We start from the raw sequence: 18,293 nt of genomic DNA on the forward strand, positions 1-18,293 counted from the left end.
TTTCCTAAAGCCCCCCCCTCCCCCCAAAAATAGAATCTATAAAAGGCAAGTCATCTTTTCCACGTCCTAAAGCCGCCTCCTGCCCACTAGCTGCGGTAGATCCGTGTTCATGTGACTCGTGCTGGACACAAACAGATCTGCTGCCCTCCGTGTCCAATATCTACAGATGAGACGTTTAAACTGTGCAATGAAACGATCCTGCCGGCATTTGTCCGTTTTCCCTCCACATGTAAACACTTCCGGTCAGCTCGCGCGTCCACGCATCAGCCGAGGACATAAACACCGAAACTGAGCGTGAAATAACTTAACCAGAACAAAACGAAGCCCCGGCGGTCGGACGCGGCCTGAACCCGGACCGGGTTCGAGCTCCTAAGAGAACCAAACAAGTGCAGTGATCTCTCAAACTCTATGGGGTCTTTTCTTTTTTTGGTTTTTTTTTTTTTTTATATTTTATTTTACAAGTTTAATTTGCCACAAACATGAATGTGTCATAATAATAATGCATTTTTCTTTGACAAGTTAACTTAAAAACATTATTTGTAAAGAGAGGGAGTCGGAGACCAGTTCAATTGCATAGCAATTTAATCCATGTCCAATAAGGACTCTTTCCCTGTCACAGGGAGAGGCCCTGCGGTCACTTGATCTGCGTTTTAGTCGACAATATCAATAAAACTATTGATAAACGCTCACTATCTCAAATAGTGACCATATTCAACAGGCATTGTAGGGTCTTAAAAGAAGCCAGTCCTACACACCGAGACTCTCCCCAAGTCCACCAAATTACAGTAATATAAGAAGGGCAGTTTACTCAACAATCGGATCCAGGTTGGTTTTGTGTCAAGTCGAAGGCTTCCAGGCTCATGTCGGGTTCGAGGTACAGAGGAGCTCGTCGAAAACGGAAAAAGAAAACAAAAACATGAGAAACATGCATGGGGTAGGCTTTCCTAATGCCACATACAGTGTGCACACAGACAGGCACGAACGCAGATCCCTAACGAGAGCCCCCCCCAGCTCATGCAGCACTGTGCGTCTGATGGGGCCCACGGGGCCTTTTAGTCGTCGGCAGAGTGCTGCATGAGGAACAAGGGCGTCCCGTCGAGATGCAGCCTATACAGACACCGGTCTCCATTTTCGGAGAGGGTTTCTACTACACATCACGATCTCTATCCACAGTTTGAAGTTCAGTCTCGGAATGTCAACAGCAGCACGTTTTGTCTCTGTCCTTTCGCGACCCTTCTGTCCGTCACTGCAGGTCTCTGTCTTCCAGGTACCTGTACTCAAAGGTAAAGCCCTCCTTCTTCCTCTGGCCCCATTTCTCATAGTCAAAGTAAATGTAAGTGCCCTGGAGGAAGAGCACAAAAGCAATCATTTCAAGAGCTCAGCTTCTAACGCCAAGACAGATGGTGAACTGGGCGCCCGGACCTGTTCGAACTCATCCGTGATAGTCTTGGGCTCCTCGTGCCTCTGGAACCACATCATGTACTTGGTGTGGAACCTCCACGATTGTTTCTTCAGCGCCTTGGCTGACAGATACTGAGCCTTGGTGCCCTGTAAGGAGGAAGGAACCACACACCAGTAAGCTGAAGCATCCCAGACTGGGGGATGACTGAAGCAGAGCCCCCCCCATATTAGACTGACACACTGAGTGGTGTAAAAGGGAAAGGCTGGAACTTGGACACCAATCTCACCTCCAGGTAGTAGAAGATGAAAAACAGTGTTTCTGTGGACAGTCTCTGGTAGAACTCTATGGAGTCAGAGTGGTGCGGTGGTACCTGATGATGGAAGGGCAGGGTGGGGCACGGGTTCCTCATCAGGTATTGCCTGGAGGGCAGAGGCAGAGGTTTATCACACACACACACACACACACCAACACAGAAGAAAAACTGCGGGTGCCTTCCTCACCTGATCCTCTCCGAGTCAGAGGGGTGGGGCATGTGTGTCCACGCCGACTCCTGCATGACCTGCTGGTAGAGCTGGTCCTTGGGGAGGGGCGTGGGGCCCAGTGGACACACTCCCAGCGAGGGGGGGATGCTGACCTCCGATACGGACGGCTGAGGGGCGGCGGGCGTGCCCGGCGCCGCAGACGATCCGGAGAAGATATCTACGCAGGAACCAGGAAATGGTTAAAAGATGAAAAGGTGGTTATTGAGTTAGTGTAGCTTTCTGCCACTCCCGACCTCGGTCTGTTAGATGCAGGTTGGCGAGCTCTCCGTCCAGGCCGGACCCCAGCGCTGCTCTCTCAGCCATGGCCTTCAGGGAACTGAGAGGCTCAGGAGCCTGAGGAGAGACCGTGTTAGGAGACCCATCAGGAAATAGTTTGACAGATGAGAAGAAAGGTACTCCAACTATTGGCGCTGGACAATCGTCAACAACAACGAAGCTAAAGTCACGACGGCTGGAGTCCATGTTTACCTTGAGACCCTCCGAGGCCTGAGTGTAGGAGTGTGGCCCGTTGAGGAGACTCCCTCCTCCCGGGGTGCTGTCTGAGAACGAGGGGGACGGAGAACTCGGAGGCAGGGTGATCGAGCTGATTAAACTGGGCCCGTTGTCCAACCTACCGCGGGACAGAGACCGTTAAACTGGGAAGCTGTTCAGCAATGATGGGAGGAAGTGAACGGGAACTCACGGCTGACTGGTAGAAGAACTAAGAGATGAGGGCTGGCTGCCTTGTGACTGGGTCGGTGTGCTCAGAGCCGATTCTGTCGAGCTCTCTGCCACGATGGCACTGTAACCTGCACCAGGCGGGAGAGACAAAAACATCAAGACAAGGAGACAGCCAGACATTCAAGACACATGCAGATCCACATACTTGTGCTTCCGTTTTGCTTGAGCCCGCTGGGCGGTCTCGCAGGGACAGCATTTACCCCTACGCCTCCAACCACACCCACACCCCCACCATTACTGCCCAGCAGGCCGACCACCCCCGGTGTACTGTTGACAGAACTCGGCGGCACCTGAGTGGCAGAGGGGGCTGCGCTTTGCCCTGGAACCAAGCCCAGAATGCTCCCGCTTAAAGAGTTGTGGGCCGGACTGGTTCCCAGCAAGCCCAAACCCGTCCCTGCCCCGTTGGTGGTGGCTCCACTGGAGCCAGATGTGGGGATAGAAGTGCTGCTTTCGGATGAAATGCTGGACTGGGCGCTACTGTTCAGACCCAAGCCTCCCGACGCTGCTGCCTGAGCATAAGGGGCAGGCGTGGAGCCTGAAATAAGCCCTGCCATTGTGTTTAGGGGAGTGGGGTGTCCACCCAGGCCCAAACCAGCCATCTGGTTGGAACTGCTGGTCCCCGTCATGCCGACTTTGCTCAAGCCCAAGCCCAGGCCCAGTCCCAAACTGGATGTCGGGACTGGTGTGGACTGCGACTGGGAGTTGGAAGGTATTGAGATGGGTGTGCTGGGCGTGGGGAGAGAGGGGGCAGTTGAGGCGGCGAGGAGAGGGTTGCTGGGTGGGCTGGGGGTGTTGTTTGCTTGGGCAGAAGGTTTGGACTGAGACGGCTGCTGCTGCTGTTGACTGGGAGGCTGCTGCTGTGCAGGTTGATGCTGATGCTGCTGCACCGCGCTGCTGAAGCTCCCGATCAGGCTGCTGCTCGTCGGTACCGCGGGCATGCCGCCCACCACGCTCGCCATGGACACGAGGGAGGAGGACGAGGAGGACCCCGAGGTGGTGGAGGACGAGAAGGAGGAGAGCAAGGATGGCGTGCCATTCTTCACGGGTGACTGGAAAGGACAAGACAAAGGCGATTTAGGGAGGCGTGTCCTGCCGGGGGCCACATGAGGACCAAAAACAGAGAGCTGCTGGGGCTCGTTTATGCAGAAGATGCTCTAAACTACATCACAATTCTCCCACCATGGTCCCACAGAGACTGGCCATGCTCGGTTCCGGTGCCTGAGGGGAGAAAACCCTGCAGCCACCGTGATTCTCCAGGACCAAGGATGAAGAGAGCTGCGCTAGACTGTGAATCTACTGGCACAGCACAGATGAGAGCCTCTCACCTGACTAACTTCACTGTCTGTCGATCGCCCCCTTTTCTTATCGTCTTCCGAGTTCTCCTATAGGAGGAGATACCTTGACATGACAATCCAGTTGGGAATTTTGATTCAGCAAACGCCTCGACCGACAACGACACTGTGTCTCGTTGAGGGTGGAGCTCAGTGCAATCTCAAAGAAAGGAATACGTGGAAAAATGCATCAGAGGTTCTTTTAGGAGAGCAATGACGTGAATGACAGAGCCGCGTCCACGCCGCCGGGCACTTACCGCAGTGCACGTGGCCGGGGACGGAGGGATGGGCGACGAGGAGGTGGTGGAAGTGGGGGTGCTGCTGGAGTGGAGGAACATCTCATCTTCCACGTTACCCTGGCCTGACGGAGAGGTCGCCACTAACGCTGCAGCTGGAGGAAAGACAGAGGACACAGAGTCGTCCTGACATCAGACGTCTGAATCCACCAGGATCCACTGAGCAGTTCCCAAACTTACGGATGTCTTCCAGATCTAAATCATCGTACAGGAACTCGTTCTCCTCGAAGTCTGGGTCCTGTGAGGAATCGATGTAATACTCAACGTCGTCTTTGATCTTCTGTATCGAGTCTACTGGTATCGAGTCGTTGTCCAGCATTCGTAAAATGGTCTCCAGCATTCGGATGTGGAATCGGTGCCGCTCGATCAGCCTCTTCAGCTCTTCGATACGATCTTGCTTCTGCAAGAGAAGAGACGGAGACAAATTTGGATCTAGAGGTTATCACGGACTTCTCACTTCTCTGCCAAATACAACCAGTCAAAAGAACAGACCTCTTTGTCGCTCTTCTTTTTCCGCGTCTGAACCGACAGAGACTCCACCTCACTTTCAAACTGATCCACCTGCATGTTTAGCGTGTCTATCGTATTCTGGGAAGGATAAAAAGGGTCGTTACCGTTGGTGATACATGACGGCGCAGATCAAGACACACCTGCCCCCCCCCCCACGGTGCACGAGCATCAACGGCTGTGGGTTCGTTACCGTCAGCCACTGTCCCGTTTCCTCCTTTTCCCTCTGAGCTGGATCGACTTTCTGGGCGAGCCCCAAGCCTTCTTTTGAATACGCTTTTGTTTTTGTTTCCCTCTCTACAACCTTGAACCGCTCCATTTGCTGAGGAAAGAAATTCACAAGATCGTTATGCAGCGGACTGTGTTGAAGGACACTTGTGACACGAAAACAAGTCTAAAATCACAAGCGTACCGTCTCTATGAGTTTGCGGTTCTCAATTAGCTGCCTTTTGTCTTTGATTTCGTTTGAGGCCAACCATGTTTTTATCTGGTCTCTCAATCGCTGTGAAGACAGACGATAAAAACAATACTATTATTGTGTGTGTTCATTTCACAGAGTTCTTTAATCAAAGATGCGAGCAAAGGAAAGGAATCCATGCAAACACATGCTTTTTAAAATCTCTCACTTGTAGTTTTTTAATCTCTTTCTTGAGGTCAGCCTCGTATTTTTCCTTCTGGTTTGCGTTGGCTGCATTGTGTAGCTAAATGGAGGAAAAAATGTAGGTAAAAGCGGTAAATAATACAAAACTTTACTGCAGCAAATTCCTTTTAAATAGAAGCCATAACCAGATTACCTTTTGCCAAATGTCTTCAAACTGTTCTACACCTTCAGCTACTTTTTTCAAGCATCTATCAATTTCCCCTGTGGTGATATAAAGCAAGGATCAATATCAGCGTCCTGGCTTGCAGACACCACGGATCTGCAGTGGTTTCTGTGCCATGCTGGAGAGGAGGTCTCCCGGTAGTCACAGCATCAGTCTTACCTTGAAGTTTTCTCTTGTCAGCCATGGCTCTGACTACGACAATGTCCACATTCCGTCTGTCACAATGTTAACTGCACACAAGAAGCAACAAATGCACAACAATGCTTGAGCAAAAAGCAATTACCTACAGCAGAGCAATCAGTACAAAGGATCCGTGAGTGGAACACACGGTAACGCTGACTACATTGCCACATAGGATATGAATAGCCTAGTGTTACTACTTTGGATATTAATGGCGATCACATGCAGAACTATAAAGTGGCGGCGTTCCGATCAATATACTTTTGTGTACGAGGATAATCTCTTCATTACTAGTACAACTGACATGGTTGTCAGCTAAAATTAGCGACGAGTCTGCTAGCATTATTGAGCTATCATGAATACTAGCCAGTTTCTTAGCTTGTCCACTCGTTCGCTGATTAACTAGCTCGCTTCTAAGCAGGAACCACGGAGCACGTTGATGGATATTTCTCATATTCATGCATCATTATCTTAGGGTCCGTAATAGTAATTTGGTGTTTCTACACTGTGGAAAAGGTTCACTGTATAATAATCATTAGAATCGCTATCCTGCAGGCTAATACAGCTAAATACCTTGCTAGCTAATGCATAAAATGCTAGCTAGGAGCTTAGCTAGCTAAATTTATGAAAAAGGGAAACTGGGTCAACCCAAGCAGTTAGATTTATACGTCTGTACGACATTTACCTAGGGTATGGGCTTTCGTTTGTCTTTTTTCAAATAGAGCCAAGACTAATTCCAAAAAGTCTTCTTTACTCCCAAACTGTATTTTCTTTTCGACAAGCTCGCTCACTGTAATGTAGCTGAAGATGGACGGTAGCTAAAATCCCACCTCCGCATTTGCGCACCGCCCTAAATCTAATCAACGTAATGTGATTGGACAAGACTCACGCACGTCAATGACGACTTCCGGTGTCGTGACGCCGACTCCAATCTGTAGTCCACGCTATTACTTACTTTCTCAAAAAGCGTATTTTTGAAGCAACATACTCTATTTCCTTAATATCACACTTTTTTCCCCAAAAGAAATTCTTGTTTATTCAGATATCCACGTTATTTTAAATAATGAATAAGGAAACCATCTAAAACTGAAATTATTCATGATTTAATATTGTTAAATGTAAAATCCTGAGTTACTGAGTAATGTATTTGCTTCTACTGATCTGGATTCTTGAGATAATTACGAAAACACCATGTCACCACTGACAGTATACACACACACACACATTCATACATACACACATTTCTCATGATTGAAAAACCTAAAAAAGCCGCTCAAGTGATGGGGGAAAGTACAAAATACGATAGGGGTCAAAGCAAAGCATGTAGTTGCAGCAGACATGCACAGCACTCTCCTCCTGCACGTCAGTGGGGTCGTCAGTGAGACAAAGAAGTCGGGCTGGGCATTTCTCCAAACTGTGTCTCTGCCAGCAGCGAAATGTCTGGTTCAGTCTGGAAAAACACAACGCAAAAATCAAACAATATCAAGATTCCTGCGCTGTCAGACACGTCAGCAGGACGAATTAGAAGACCTGTTTGTATTTAAAACAAGCCTGCGTGCCAGCAGATCCAAGCAAACCTGCACATTTACATGAGAGGACGGCAGCAGCACTGATCCTCCACCTACGTGTTGGTCTTTATCCTTTTCTTGTCGTGGAATTCGGTGTCTCCTCTTCTTCGGTCCAGCAGGGTGATGCAGAGCTGGGGATGATGCGGACCCAGAGACACCGTTGAAATGATCACTGTCCGCCCCGGCAGCAGGCTCCAGCTGAGCCCCGTGCTCATCCTGCAAAAGCCGCCAAGTCGTTATTTTAACGGCAGTGTAATTTCTACCATAACCGTACACGTACTTATATAAATCATTTGAAATAACTGCTATAGAACAAGTAACGAATCCAGCATTTGTGATTCTTCCTCACGTTTCGTCAGACACTTAAGTGGAGTGTGGAAGAGTCATTATCTCCTCTCCAGTTTTACATTTAAAGATTCAAGGACATAAATAAAACAATAAAGACTGCAAGTTATTTTTTTGCAGCTCATCAGGTAAGATGATTCGGGGGATATAAAACACACAACTGCTGTCAGAATAACAACAGCTGACAGCTTTGACATGGGCATTATCTTCTAAACTTGCCTCTAAAAGGATGGTGAGCTGGGCGTTTCTGTAGTCGTCCCCATGAGCATCTAAAGTCTTCATGAGGAACCTGGAAGATGAACAGAATGTTCACACACGGCACCAGACAGGTGGGAGCTCAGAGGACGTGAAGCAGAAGCAGAAGAAGACACTGCACCGTCTCTCCTTCTTCATACGACGGGTAATTCTTTGGACCTGATGTAGCCGACCAAGAATCTTCTGATTCACCTAAAATAAAGATGCATTTGCATTGATAAGAGGTGGGGAGGAGGGCAGGGAGCAACGTTGGTCCAGGGCTTGACTGCTGGGCTTTCGTCAGAAGCGTGCTTGTGCAGCTGTGGAATGACGTCAGCACGAAAGCCACTGACGTTCCCGAACACACACCTGTTCAATTTCTTTACATCTCCTGCTGAGAGCCAAGTATTTCCTCTTGTCAAGCGCCCTCCTCTCCTCGTCCTCCGGGGTCACACTGTCTGGAAGCTCGTTCCCTCCCGGGCCCAGCTCCACCTGGAGAGAACAACTAGTGTTTGTAGTTTGGTGTTTAGTGTTAGAGCTCCACTAACATGACAGTAATGTCATTGCTCCTGACATACATGCGTAATGCGTGATCGTGACGCATGGCAATGAAAACTGCCTTCAGAAAAATATACAAGATCACATCTATTTGGTGAGTAGAGTCACTGGCGCGCGATGCGAATGCGTATTGATGGATAATCAGCACTGTTACCTCTCCTGGCCCCAACTCCACACCGCCTGGTTCAAGCTCTGCTTCCAAGATGTGTTCGCCAAACAGAGGAGGCAACGCCAGACCAGAAAAGTCCTCCATTATCTGGAAGAGAGGAGATGATCTCATTTAGAGACGCACCCACACGCACCTTATATGCATGCAGAGGGAACATAATGTCTGCATTTCCCATCAGTAACTTACAAGAATGAGTCTGCATAGTGAGGACTTAGCAGGCTTACATTTTTGCACTGATTGGAAGAGGAGTTTGCAAAAGAATTGGTCATAGATCACAGGACAGATTCGAATCAAATCCAAACAGAAAAATCTCATTTTAACATGGGTAGATTTCATATTTTGCGTCACCTTTGACAAGAGTTCTTATCTAATCCTCACAAGGGTGAATTAAAACAATGTGACCAACAGTCGCATTGGTATTAAGCTATCTTTGTCATACAATTAATTCAATACTTACATTTACGATTGTAAACGGTGATTTCTTTCGGGCTCCAATACTTAATAGGTCATAGTACTCTTATTACGTCTTAGTCTATCGTTTCCACAGTTTGACTTCGAACGTTTGCCAACACCGTATTGTGTGTGAAATATCACCAATGCAATTTTAGAGCAAAGTCCATTATCTACACATATTTAGACAAAATATGAAACGAAGCGGACGTCTTTCTCGCACAGCTCATGTTTTTGTAGCAGTCGTCGCGGAAATTATACGTAGGTCATTACTACATTTCCCACAAACCTGCGCTCAATTAAAACTACACAAAGCAATATGGCGGGTATGTGTCTGTGTCGTCACCTCTTCTAGATCTACCGTTCAAATAAGCCTAATGGGGGCCTTCAGATAACACCGATACTTATTTTTAATTTATCTTATTACGCTATCTGAATCTCATTTCATACTGGAAGAATGATGTTCCTTTAGAATGGCAAGAAAACGTGACCTTGCTGTTGCTAACTGCGGCTAACATTAGCTTGGCTTGTTGTTTTCTCTCGCAGGTATCCGAGCGTTTCTGAAAAATGCCTGGGATAAAGAACCTGTTATCCTGACCGCCTGTGGCATTGGACTTCTAAGTCAGTCTTCTTTACGCCATAAATCGATTTCTCCGTCAATTGCATGACAAGTGTATTAATGATCATTTTCTTGTTTGCAGGCTTAACACTTCCCTTTGTAAGCCCCTTAACAAAATACTCAGGAATGATCAACTCAGCCGTGCCATATAACTACCCAGGCAAGCATTTTAAGCATTTACAGCATTTTTAATTCACTTCAATCACAGTTTCGTCACATATTGAAGCTTCTGATTTTTTTCTAGTCCCAGTCCGGGATGATGGAAACATGCCTGATGTTCCTTCCCATCCGTGTGATCCTGAAGGACCCAACTTGGAATGGCTTAAAAATCTATAATCTAACCTTTGTGGTGTTCCACTTATTCATATAAAGTTTATTTAATTCGAATCTTGTCTATTGTGACTTTTCATGCACATTGAACAAATCAATTTTGACCACAACCAAACCTCACATTACTATTAGCAGTCGTACATAAAAATTTACGTTTGGTTAGATCTTTCAAAAGGAGAAATGCTAAAATAAGGTTTAAAAAATGAATTTTGTCAGTGTCCTACTGTAGTTGTGTGAAAACTGAAGCTGCCTCACACCATTAAACATCAAATTGTGCTTAAATTCCACAACACTGAATGTAAATCTTGCCAAAAGCAGCTGAAAGTGCACAGGAAAAAAAAACCATTTTAAAAGACATTTGTTCAAAGATATTTTTTAATTTCACATCAAAATTCGGTGTTTCAAGTGAACAGTGTCCACTGGTATTCAGAAAAGTCTGCACTCAATGTGATTTTCTGAGTTAACAGTCAATTTTTAAATGCACACCAAATAACTGACATTGGAAAATTCTAGTACATTTTTTTTAATATAACTAATATAATCGGTGCCTCAAATTTGAAATAATTTCACTTCCTATGTTGACACATTAATTCCTTTGTCATCATTTTGACAATATTGCACTATATTTTTAATTCTTCTAGCATATTAAAACACTTTTTTAAACTCTGACCCCTCCAGTTGCATAAATTTTACTGCCTTTTTTGTTTGCATATTACAAGTCAAACAACTTTAAATGTATTTACAGGCATAAACATTCACGACTTCCATCCTTCAACTGAAACGGATCACATGAAACATGCATAACGCTGACAACAGATTTACACGGTTCGGTTTCCATGGTAACAGCACGTCAGGTGACTACAGAGCTACACGTTGTTTTAGATCATCTCCATTTCACACTTGCACGGGCATCCACCAACTTCCGGTTTGCCTTCTTCGTCACTTTCCTGGATGCTTTTCCTTCATAAAATATTCACTCCCATCATCCATCTTAGCTTTTCACATGTTGGAGTTTCTACAAACAGCTTAGATGTTGTGGCTTTAGATTTAGGGAAGAAAAAAAAAAAGATCAAAATGATATAAAATCCACAGATTTTGTGACACACTGCTCTCGTTCTCAATACTTTAAACCCTCCTAAACCACCTGCTGCTTTCAATGGTATCACCGTCCAAACATCCAATCAACCTTCATTCTTGGTGTCTGTTTCTTCTTAATGCTACACAAGATTTCAAGGTCAAACACCTCATTTATTAATCATCTGAAGCTACAATAATAAATGTATCTGAAACTGGGTTACACAAAAATTTACATTCAGAAAAAGGCACATATTTAACTTACCAGCAGCACGACACAGCACCTCCCCCCGTCTTATTAAAATATGCTGTGTCAACCAATTTAGCATGATTTTAAATACAGGACTGAAGCAGGATTAACATTTTACCTTCACTGAGATCATAAAAACGCAACTAAAAGGCTGCTTTTCTATCAGATATTATCAGGATAACACAGTGTGGCACTTAAAGCAGGAGCCGTCCTCTTCTGAGAGCCCTGCAGTGGGGGGGGGGGGGGGGTTCAGATCTGCTATCAGGAACCAGTCCCTCCATCAGCCCAAAATATGAATAAAACACACAAAAATGGTTCAACCGAAGGGAAAGCTGCAGGGTGAGAAGATGAAGCTGAAAAGAAATATATTTCTATTTAAAAAACACAAATATTGGTTAATCTGGACAAGCGGGATTCAGCACGCCAATGTCCAACACTAAAATGATCCTGCCCGTTTCTGCTGGTCTCTCACACTGGATTACCAAACATGATCCTGGTTTCTACCTTTTGCTATGAACTAATCCAACATTCAATAGAACATAATCATCCTTGACCTGTCAACCTTTTTCTTCAAAATCTTGGATTTAAAAACCTTCACGTCCTACAATTTAAAAAAAAAAAAAAGAAGCACAATAAGCATTTTATTTTAAAAAAAAAAAGATTTCAAATAATCGACTTGAAGTAATCTGAGGTTTCCTGACATCTGAGGTTTGAGTCGCTGTGAGAACCTCACTCAATGATGGGAGCCGAGCGATCGTTAGTGACCGTCTTTCTGAGCCGGATGTGGGCGAACGGATTGATCCTGAAAGCATCAAATAAACCCATTAACGCGGATCGACCCCGTAAAACACGCGGAGCGCCGATCCCGGACAGTTACCTGGTTGGAGAAGGTGGAGCGGAGGACAAGTCTGAGGTGATCTGTGGTGTCAGAAGACAAAACGTGAGGACATTTTCCACATTTCCCACCCACTCCTGGATTTCCCGCCTCTGACCTTGTTGCTGTCAGCCATGCTGTATGGGCGCGGACGGAAGGTGCTGACCCTCTGGGGGGGAAGCGAGCGCTCCTCCTCTGATTCAGGGGTGAGGCCTGACAAACCCGGCGACACCAGCTTGTCGAGCTGGCCGGTGCTCGTGCTGTTAGCCTTGGATAACAAGAGGGAGCTGAGGGGCAAGAGAGAAAGGAGATTAAAGAAACATAAGAGGAGCGAAGAGACGTTCCAGCAATGTCTGCCCAGAACCGCAGGAGGTGTTTTTATTAGTAACAATGTTGTCGGGTTCACTCACTTCTCCAGTAGATCCAACTTGTTGTGCTGCGTTTGGGTGTAGGAGAAAGGGAACCAGCCTTTCCTGCATCAGAGAATTTCACTCATTGTCACCATATCTTAAGGAAAGTTGGGAATATGTTGGCGACGACCGGAGGCGGGTCGACTACAGGCCTCGTCGCTTCTGCGTTTCCAATCTTACGGTTCTGGTCAAAGCCATCAACAAGAATTTTGGGAATTCCCACTCGCGTACCTCCCGGTCCGTTCGTTTTGTCCGTAGTGCCATCCGTCTCTGGGCTCCGAGATGAGCAGGGTGATGTTGTCACCGGGCAGGAAGTGCAGTAAGCAAGCCCCGCCCCCTGCGCCGCCACCCGGGGAGGCTCCCGGAGTGTGAGCAAACACGGCCTCCACGTGCACGGGTCCCGACAGAGGCAGCATCCTGGGAAGGCTGGAGCCTGCGGAGGAGAATAGCAAGTTTGTCGTCCTGACTCCCGATTTCTCAAAGATCAAAGTAGCGAGTCGGAAATATTTTCGAGCACAATCGCGATGCGAACGATTCGGGTGGGACGACTCACCCTGGAAGCCCCCCAGCCTCATTTCACTGGCTGGTCTCCTGGGCAGCGGAAGTGTCGCTGTCGCGCTCATCTCCGTGGTCTTCAGGAACCAGGGATTATGGGATGCTGAGAGAGTGTTGCTTCCTCCTGGCCCCACCTGTTGGTGCAGCAACTGCACGGGGGTCATGGCCCTGGACAGGGGGGCGCTGTGAGGCAGCGGAGGGCTGTGAGGGGCGCTGTGGGGGATGGGGACGGTCGTGCCCTGCAGAGAGCTGCCGGTGGGGCCGAGCTGACTCAGCGACATCACCGTGGAGGGGATGAGGCAGGGGGAGAGGTTGGATGTGTTGGTCAGGAGCAGGGGGTTCTGCTGGGCCGAGCTTCCGGACGTGGCGGGGGCGGACTCAGCGGGGCCGCCGCTGGCGTCCGGCAGCGGGCTCGCTGACGTGCTGACGGGCGAGCTGGCGTGTTGAGGCGAGGATCCCTGCGATGAACCTCCGGCGGCTCCTCCTCCAAACGCAAGAGAACGGAAGAAGTGGGGGGAACCCTGGGTGGTACAGGTGTCGCTCTGGGAGGAGGGGAGCACGCGCTGCTGCTGCTGGGAGCGACCGGAGTCGCCGTTCAGCAGAGGAGGGACTTCCTGGACAGAGAGTCTCTGGAAAATAGCAGAGCAGAACGTAGAAGAACCTGATTTTAGAACTCAAAAATACACTCTACAAGTGGGTTTCAGTCAAAAGCACGCGGGTCAAAGCTCTGAACTCTGCATCCCCTGACCTGTTCCGGCTGGGCTGAGCCGATCTTGGTGTGCCGGAGGACCTCGGCAATCCCGGCGGCCCCCGAGGTCTGAGGCGCCGTGTGACGCAGCAGGTTCAAGGCGCGCTCCGGCAGTTTGGTGGGCTGAGAACAAGACTGCTGCCACGACGACAGCTTTTGGGACAGAAGCTCTCGCACCTGGGAGGAAAACATGAGACCACAGCGGAGTGGGAACCTGATCTCTAAGAACGGCCTCACGGGGACTATTTTGCTGCACCGTTTCATCACGTCGGAGCTTTTCCCGATGACACGAAAGTTCAGAATGTACAAATGACGCGTCACCACATATGGGACCCGACCTTGGAGTGATAGTTGATGAGCAGTTTGGTCACACAACACTGTCGGTCCACCAGGAAGCAATATCGCCTCCTTTCCTCGGTCAGCGCGGACTTGTAACCCGTGGCAACCAGCGCGTCCAGCTCTCCCTGGCGACGACTCATCAGCTCGACAAACTGGGGAATGAAAGTGGGGAATATGTGTCAGGCCGCTGAAAGGCACGGTGACCTTTGGAGGCGAGCAGAGAGGATTAGGCAATATCACAGCCGGCCTGTTGCACCACGGTAACGACACGGCAACGCACACGTCCAGGCAGCTACAGCAAATCCTTCCACCCCGACCACTTATTCCGCGCACCCTAAGGTGCTTGTTTTCCGCAAAATCAGCTGAGGCAGATTGATCTTTAATCCTATTACCGATGGCCTGTTTCTGACAGGTTCTAATGCTCTGTAAGGCTGTAATGTGGGACCCTTGTATTCCACAGGGGTCAGTGTTGTATAACCCCCCCTCCCCCCCACTTGCCTGCATCTCTCGGTCTCCGTATTTGTTGGGGTGACGGCTGCCCTGGCTCTTCCGTCGGAGTTTCTTCAGCTGGGACTGGCAGCGCTCGATGGACTCGGACTTAGACCTGCGCTCGCTCTGGTACTTCTTCAAGGTGGCCTGAGGGCAAAAGACGCCGACGTTTTGTCGTCTTTTGGTGTGAAAACCCGCCATTTTGTGCTGATGGGTTATCCTGAAAGGGCCTGAGTGCAGGAACACATGCGACACGCGTGGTGTGCGGCCTTACTGTGAGGTATTTGATATCCAGTTCCAGCTTCTGCTCCAGTTGGGCGAGAAGCTCAGAGTGAAACAGCTTCAACTGGCGATGGAAAAAACACACACCAGCACCAGTTTAAAATGGGTCTGAAAAACCACAACAAGCTCACGTCCTGCAACAATAAACCCCCGTTTGACCCTCAAAAGTTCGCCTGATTGGTTGCTCTGAGCCCTCAGCTCTCCTGTACATGCACAGAAGAAAAGGATGGGTTCTCCAGTCTTACCACATCTTCCAGCTGGACCTGAATCTGCCTGTGGACCTCGGCCATCTGAAACAGTGTGTCTCCTGTGAGCGGCAGTGAACACATCATCAGCTTCACGGCAGAAACTCTTTTACCAGGATGACGTTGAAAACTTATGGGGAGATTTCCCAGATTCTCGGTGCCAGAATCAATGAAATTTGCATTCAAAACTGTTTTTAGCAGCATTTTGATTGGCAGAGCGGCGGGCAGCGGCGGGCCCCTCCCTCTGCCCCCCCCCCGCTCACACAGCGCTGTAGTATGCGGTGGCTGGCATCTTTCCCTCCGACTCTCCTCCCTGCCTCCCCCTGCTGTTTTCGGCATTACAATGAGATCATGTGGTGTTGTTAATCTCCCAACAATAACCCCACTCTCTCGCTTTCCCCTCTCTTTCTCTCTCTACATTTCCTCATTCCTCTCGCCTTCATCTCCTTCCCTCGCCGCCACACGCAACAGACCGTAGCTTCTCCCCAGCTGCCGCTTCTGCCGTCTCCTTCTCTACTGTTCACTCACCCAGCTCTTTCGAACCCTGGCTGTCGCTGGCCAGTTCGCCCAGTTTGACCAGAGCGTCAAAGTAGCCTTTAGCAGCCACGGTTACTCCTGAGGAAAGGAGGGAAATTTAAGGGGAATTTTCCATTTTTGTCCATGAATCTGTGACTGACTTCTCACTGACCTGTCAGGGCCTTTTCATAGTGTTTCCCCATGGCCACAAAGTTCTTCAGACTGGGGTTAAACTGGTCCAGAATGCCCTGATGGTAATACATATGCTCAAATAAAGGGACAGTTCAAGCATATTTGATCTAAAACTGAATATAAAACCATACCTTGTAGACATTTTCTGTCATTTTATTGACTTCTTCAGTCCGAGACATTTTTTTTCCCTCAATTCAGTCTGGCCAATATTGAAGTTCTATCTTCTCATCCTCTTGGTCACGGATCTAAAGTTTACTGTTAAGCTGGGAGAAAACACAGTCGAACCGTCAGAACTGGACGAGAAACTGCACCCTCAGCCATTTTCTCCTGAGTTCCAGAGTTCAAATTCCTTCCAGTGCTTCGATCTGCACTTGAGCCCATAACAGGATTAGTCGATCAGCGGGAAAAAAATGGAATACGGCAGATATTTTTTAAATTCGTATGTCGGAATCGGCTGCTTTTGTTCGATGAGTTGAACACGTCTGGATTTCTTTTTCACCGCAGTGGTCTGAGAGTCTGTCTGGCTCTAAAACGTGAGATTTAAGGCACACTCAAAGACCACCTGGCCATCCCACCGAGTAACGAGGACACCAGCCTTGAGCTGTGTGTGGGAGGGCGGCGGCGGTGTTGTTGCTTTCACAAGGATCTGTCTCGGTTGCAGGATTCCACATTATCACCTTGCCCCATTAGGCCAAATCCAAATATTTCTACTAGATTCCAGCGCCAGGCAAGTTATAGCATTACAGATAAGAACAATGGGGTTCTGCAGTCGGAGCCACAGCTGTCAGGGTGCTGAGAAAACACACGACAGGAAGGTTTCCTCAGCAGAGGAGACGATCAAGGGTGGACCAGACTGGGGTCACAGGGACTTCCAGGCTGGATTAATGTCAGAATGTTCCCTGTGTTTTCCCAGCGCAGCCCTCCTTTGTTATCACGGTGAGATTACAAAGAAAATGTTGACCCAGATCAACTAATGGTATATGACACAAAGGAAACATTTCCAGAGTCTCGCTCATTAAGGCCGCCCTGCTGAAGTCTGGCTGCGAGTCTTCTGCTCTGCAGCTCCTCCGTCTCGGTCTCTGAGCACAATCTTTTGGAATTATGATCACTTTGTGCCCAAACTCCTTCCCCCCCTCCCCTGAATTTCATCCTGAGGAAGAAAGTGTTGTTTGTTTGAGGATGCAGCAGGAACAGCCTGCAGGTGGTCTGGAGAACAGATACAGAAGATGCATTCAAGGGCTTTGGTCATAAACGGGATTTAAAGCTGCGGCCAACCAAGCGAACCACCCGCAGCTGTTCTGATGGTCAAATAGTTGTAAATTGTAAAGCAAATTCAAAAGTTCAAAATTAAGTTTATCTGTGGTTTTTTTGGCCAGATGAGAACGAAAGATGAAACAATTTGCTGAAAACAAACGCCCCAAAATGCTTGAAAGTTAAAAAAAAGAAAGTTTCTGCGGGTCCGGAAACTCCGTTAAACTCTGATAAACGCGGTGCAAAACGCATCATTTCCCGTGATGATGCCCAGCAGCCTGTTGCTCTCAGCTCCACTTCACTTTGTGCAACAGTATAAAAAAAAAAAATCTGCAACTTCATAGGAAAAAAAAAACAGCGACCTACCGTTTCAGATCTCATTGTGGGGACCGGGAAAGGCTTCCTGCGCGTCTTTGAGTGTTAAATGAACAGTAGAACACCCCCTCTTTTCTTCTTATTAGACTACTTTCCCTCTCTGGTAGTTAGTGGGGGGTTGTTCCATCCAGCAGCGCACTAAATCTCCGCGCTCCTCCACCCCTTTTTCACATGGCTCTCTCTCACTTTTCCCTGCTCCCTCTCTCACACTTTCTGCCTCTCTTTTTCCCAAGAATCGGGGTCAGATATTTGGTGCCGTCCAGTACCTCTCCTCATTACTGCAGAGAGAGAGAGAGAGAGGGAGAGAGAGAATAGCAATATCCCGGCCACCACCAGCGTTAAACCCCCGCCAGGACGAGCAGCTCGTTGCCGTTGCAGAAGCACTCATGCTCCCATTCTGTGTGTGTCTGTCCGTCACTCGGCCAGAATAACAATGAGCCAACAGGAGCTCCTCTGAATAGGAGCAGGAGAATAATGACCTGAACCTTTGGAGCCACAGCAGATGAAGCCCCATCTCTGGCCTACATACATCCGGGCTGCGCTTCATTTGCTGCAAACGGCCGCCCCATAAACCCCATAAATAGTTTTAAAACAAAATGCAAACGGTCCTAAAGAGGT

At 48.2% G+C, this 18,293-nt stretch overlaps 4 protein-coding genes across 7 annotated transcripts; 1 reads left to right on the forward strand and 3 right to left on the reverse strand.

The window, feature by feature from the left end:
* Positions 1-564: 564 nt before the first annotated feature.
* cnot3a (CCR4-NOT transcription complex, subunit 3a) lies at positions 565-6,627 on the reverse strand. Of its 2 annotated transcripts, XM_011618810.2 has the most exons (18): positions 6,488-6,627; positions 5,782-5,852; positions 5,593-5,660; positions 5,425-5,499; positions 5,211-5,300; positions 4,992-5,120; positions 4,784-4,879; positions 4,472-4,691; positions 4,253-4,386; positions 3,990-4,046; positions 2,810-3,713; positions 2,627-2,732; positions 2,413-2,554; positions 2,178-2,277; positions 1,903-2,101; positions 1,689-1,821; positions 1,423-1,548; positions 565-1,342 (listed from the first exon to the last, which is right to left on the reverse strand). In XM_011618810.2, the coding sequence occupies exons 2-18, from the start codon at positions 5,804-5,806 to the stop codon at positions 1,244-1,246; spliced, it is 2,703 nt and encodes a 900-aa protein (XP_011617112.2). In that variant the 5' UTR covers positions 5,807-5,852; positions 6,488-6,627; the 3' UTR covers positions 565-1,243. The 2 variants fall into 2 exon arrangements, with proteins under 2 accessions (XP_011617112.2, XP_029694488.1); XM_029838628.1 differs by lacking the exon at positions 3,990-4,046.
* Positions 6,628-6,811: 184 nt separating this feature from the next.
* tfpt (TCF3 (E2A) fusion partner) lies at positions 6,812-9,403 on the reverse strand. 2 transcript variants are annotated; one of them, XM_011618809.2, is made up of 7 exons: positions 9,134-9,403; positions 8,662-8,763; positions 8,319-8,441; positions 8,092-8,162; positions 7,935-8,004; positions 7,428-7,586; positions 6,812-7,252 (listed from the first exon to the last, which is right to left on the reverse strand). In XM_011618809.2, the coding sequence occupies exons 2-7, from the start codon at positions 8,758-8,760 to the stop codon at positions 7,178-7,180; spliced, it is 597 nt and encodes a 198-aa protein (XP_011617111.2). In that variant the 5' UTR covers positions 8,761-8,763; positions 9,134-9,403; the 3' UTR covers positions 6,812-7,177. The 2 variants fall into 2 exon arrangements, with proteins under 2 accessions (XP_011617111.2, XP_029694620.1); XM_029838760.1 differs by lacking the exon at positions 9,134-9,403 and adding an exon at positions 8,863-8,965.
* On the forward strand, positions 9,386-10,132 carry ndufa3 (NADH:ubiquinone oxidoreductase subunit A3). The gene is made up of 4 exons (XM_011618807.2): positions 9,386-9,452; positions 9,673-9,747; positions 9,828-9,905; positions 9,990-10,132. The coding sequence occupies exons 1-4, from the start codon at positions 9,446-9,448 to the stop codon at positions 10,079-10,081; spliced, it is 252 nt and encodes an 83-aa protein (XP_011617109.1). The 5' UTR covers positions 9,386-9,445; the 3' UTR covers positions 10,082-10,132.
* A 1,919-nt stretch (positions 10,133-12,051) lies between these two features.
* On the reverse strand, positions 12,052-18,104 carry LOC101078804 (brain-specific angiogenesis inhibitor 1-associated protein 2). Of its 2 annotated transcripts, XM_003977633.3 has the most exons (15): positions 17,667-18,104; positions 16,181-16,312; positions 16,030-16,105; positions 15,870-15,956; positions 15,342-15,403; positions 15,089-15,160; positions 14,824-14,961; positions 14,325-14,477; positions 13,987-14,163; positions 13,237-13,867; positions 12,915-13,116; positions 12,684-12,746; positions 12,392-12,560; positions 12,277-12,317; positions 12,052-12,201 (listed from the first exon to the last, which is right to left on the reverse strand). In XM_003977633.3, the coding sequence occupies exons 2-15, from the start codon at positions 16,226-16,228 to the stop codon at positions 12,129-12,131; spliced, it is 1,992 nt and encodes a 663-aa protein (XP_003977682.2). In that variant the 5' UTR covers positions 16,229-16,312; positions 17,667-18,104; the 3' UTR covers positions 12,052-12,128. The 2 variants fall into 2 exon arrangements, with proteins under 2 accessions (XP_003977682.2, XP_029694516.1); XM_029838656.1 differs by lacking the exons at positions 15,870-15,956; positions 16,030-16,105; positions 16,181-16,312; positions 17,667-18,104 and having other exon boundaries at positions 15,342-15,854.
* Positions 18,105-18,293: the final 189 nt, after the last annotated feature.

The sequence above is a fragment of the Takifugu rubripes genome, chromosome 7 (genome assembly GCF_901000725.2).
Source record: "Takifugu rubripes chromosome 7, fTakRub1.2, whole genome shotgun sequence".
Classification (NCBI taxonomy): Eukaryota; Metazoa; Chordata; class Actinopteri; order Tetraodontiformes; family Tetraodontidae; genus Takifugu; species Takifugu rubripes.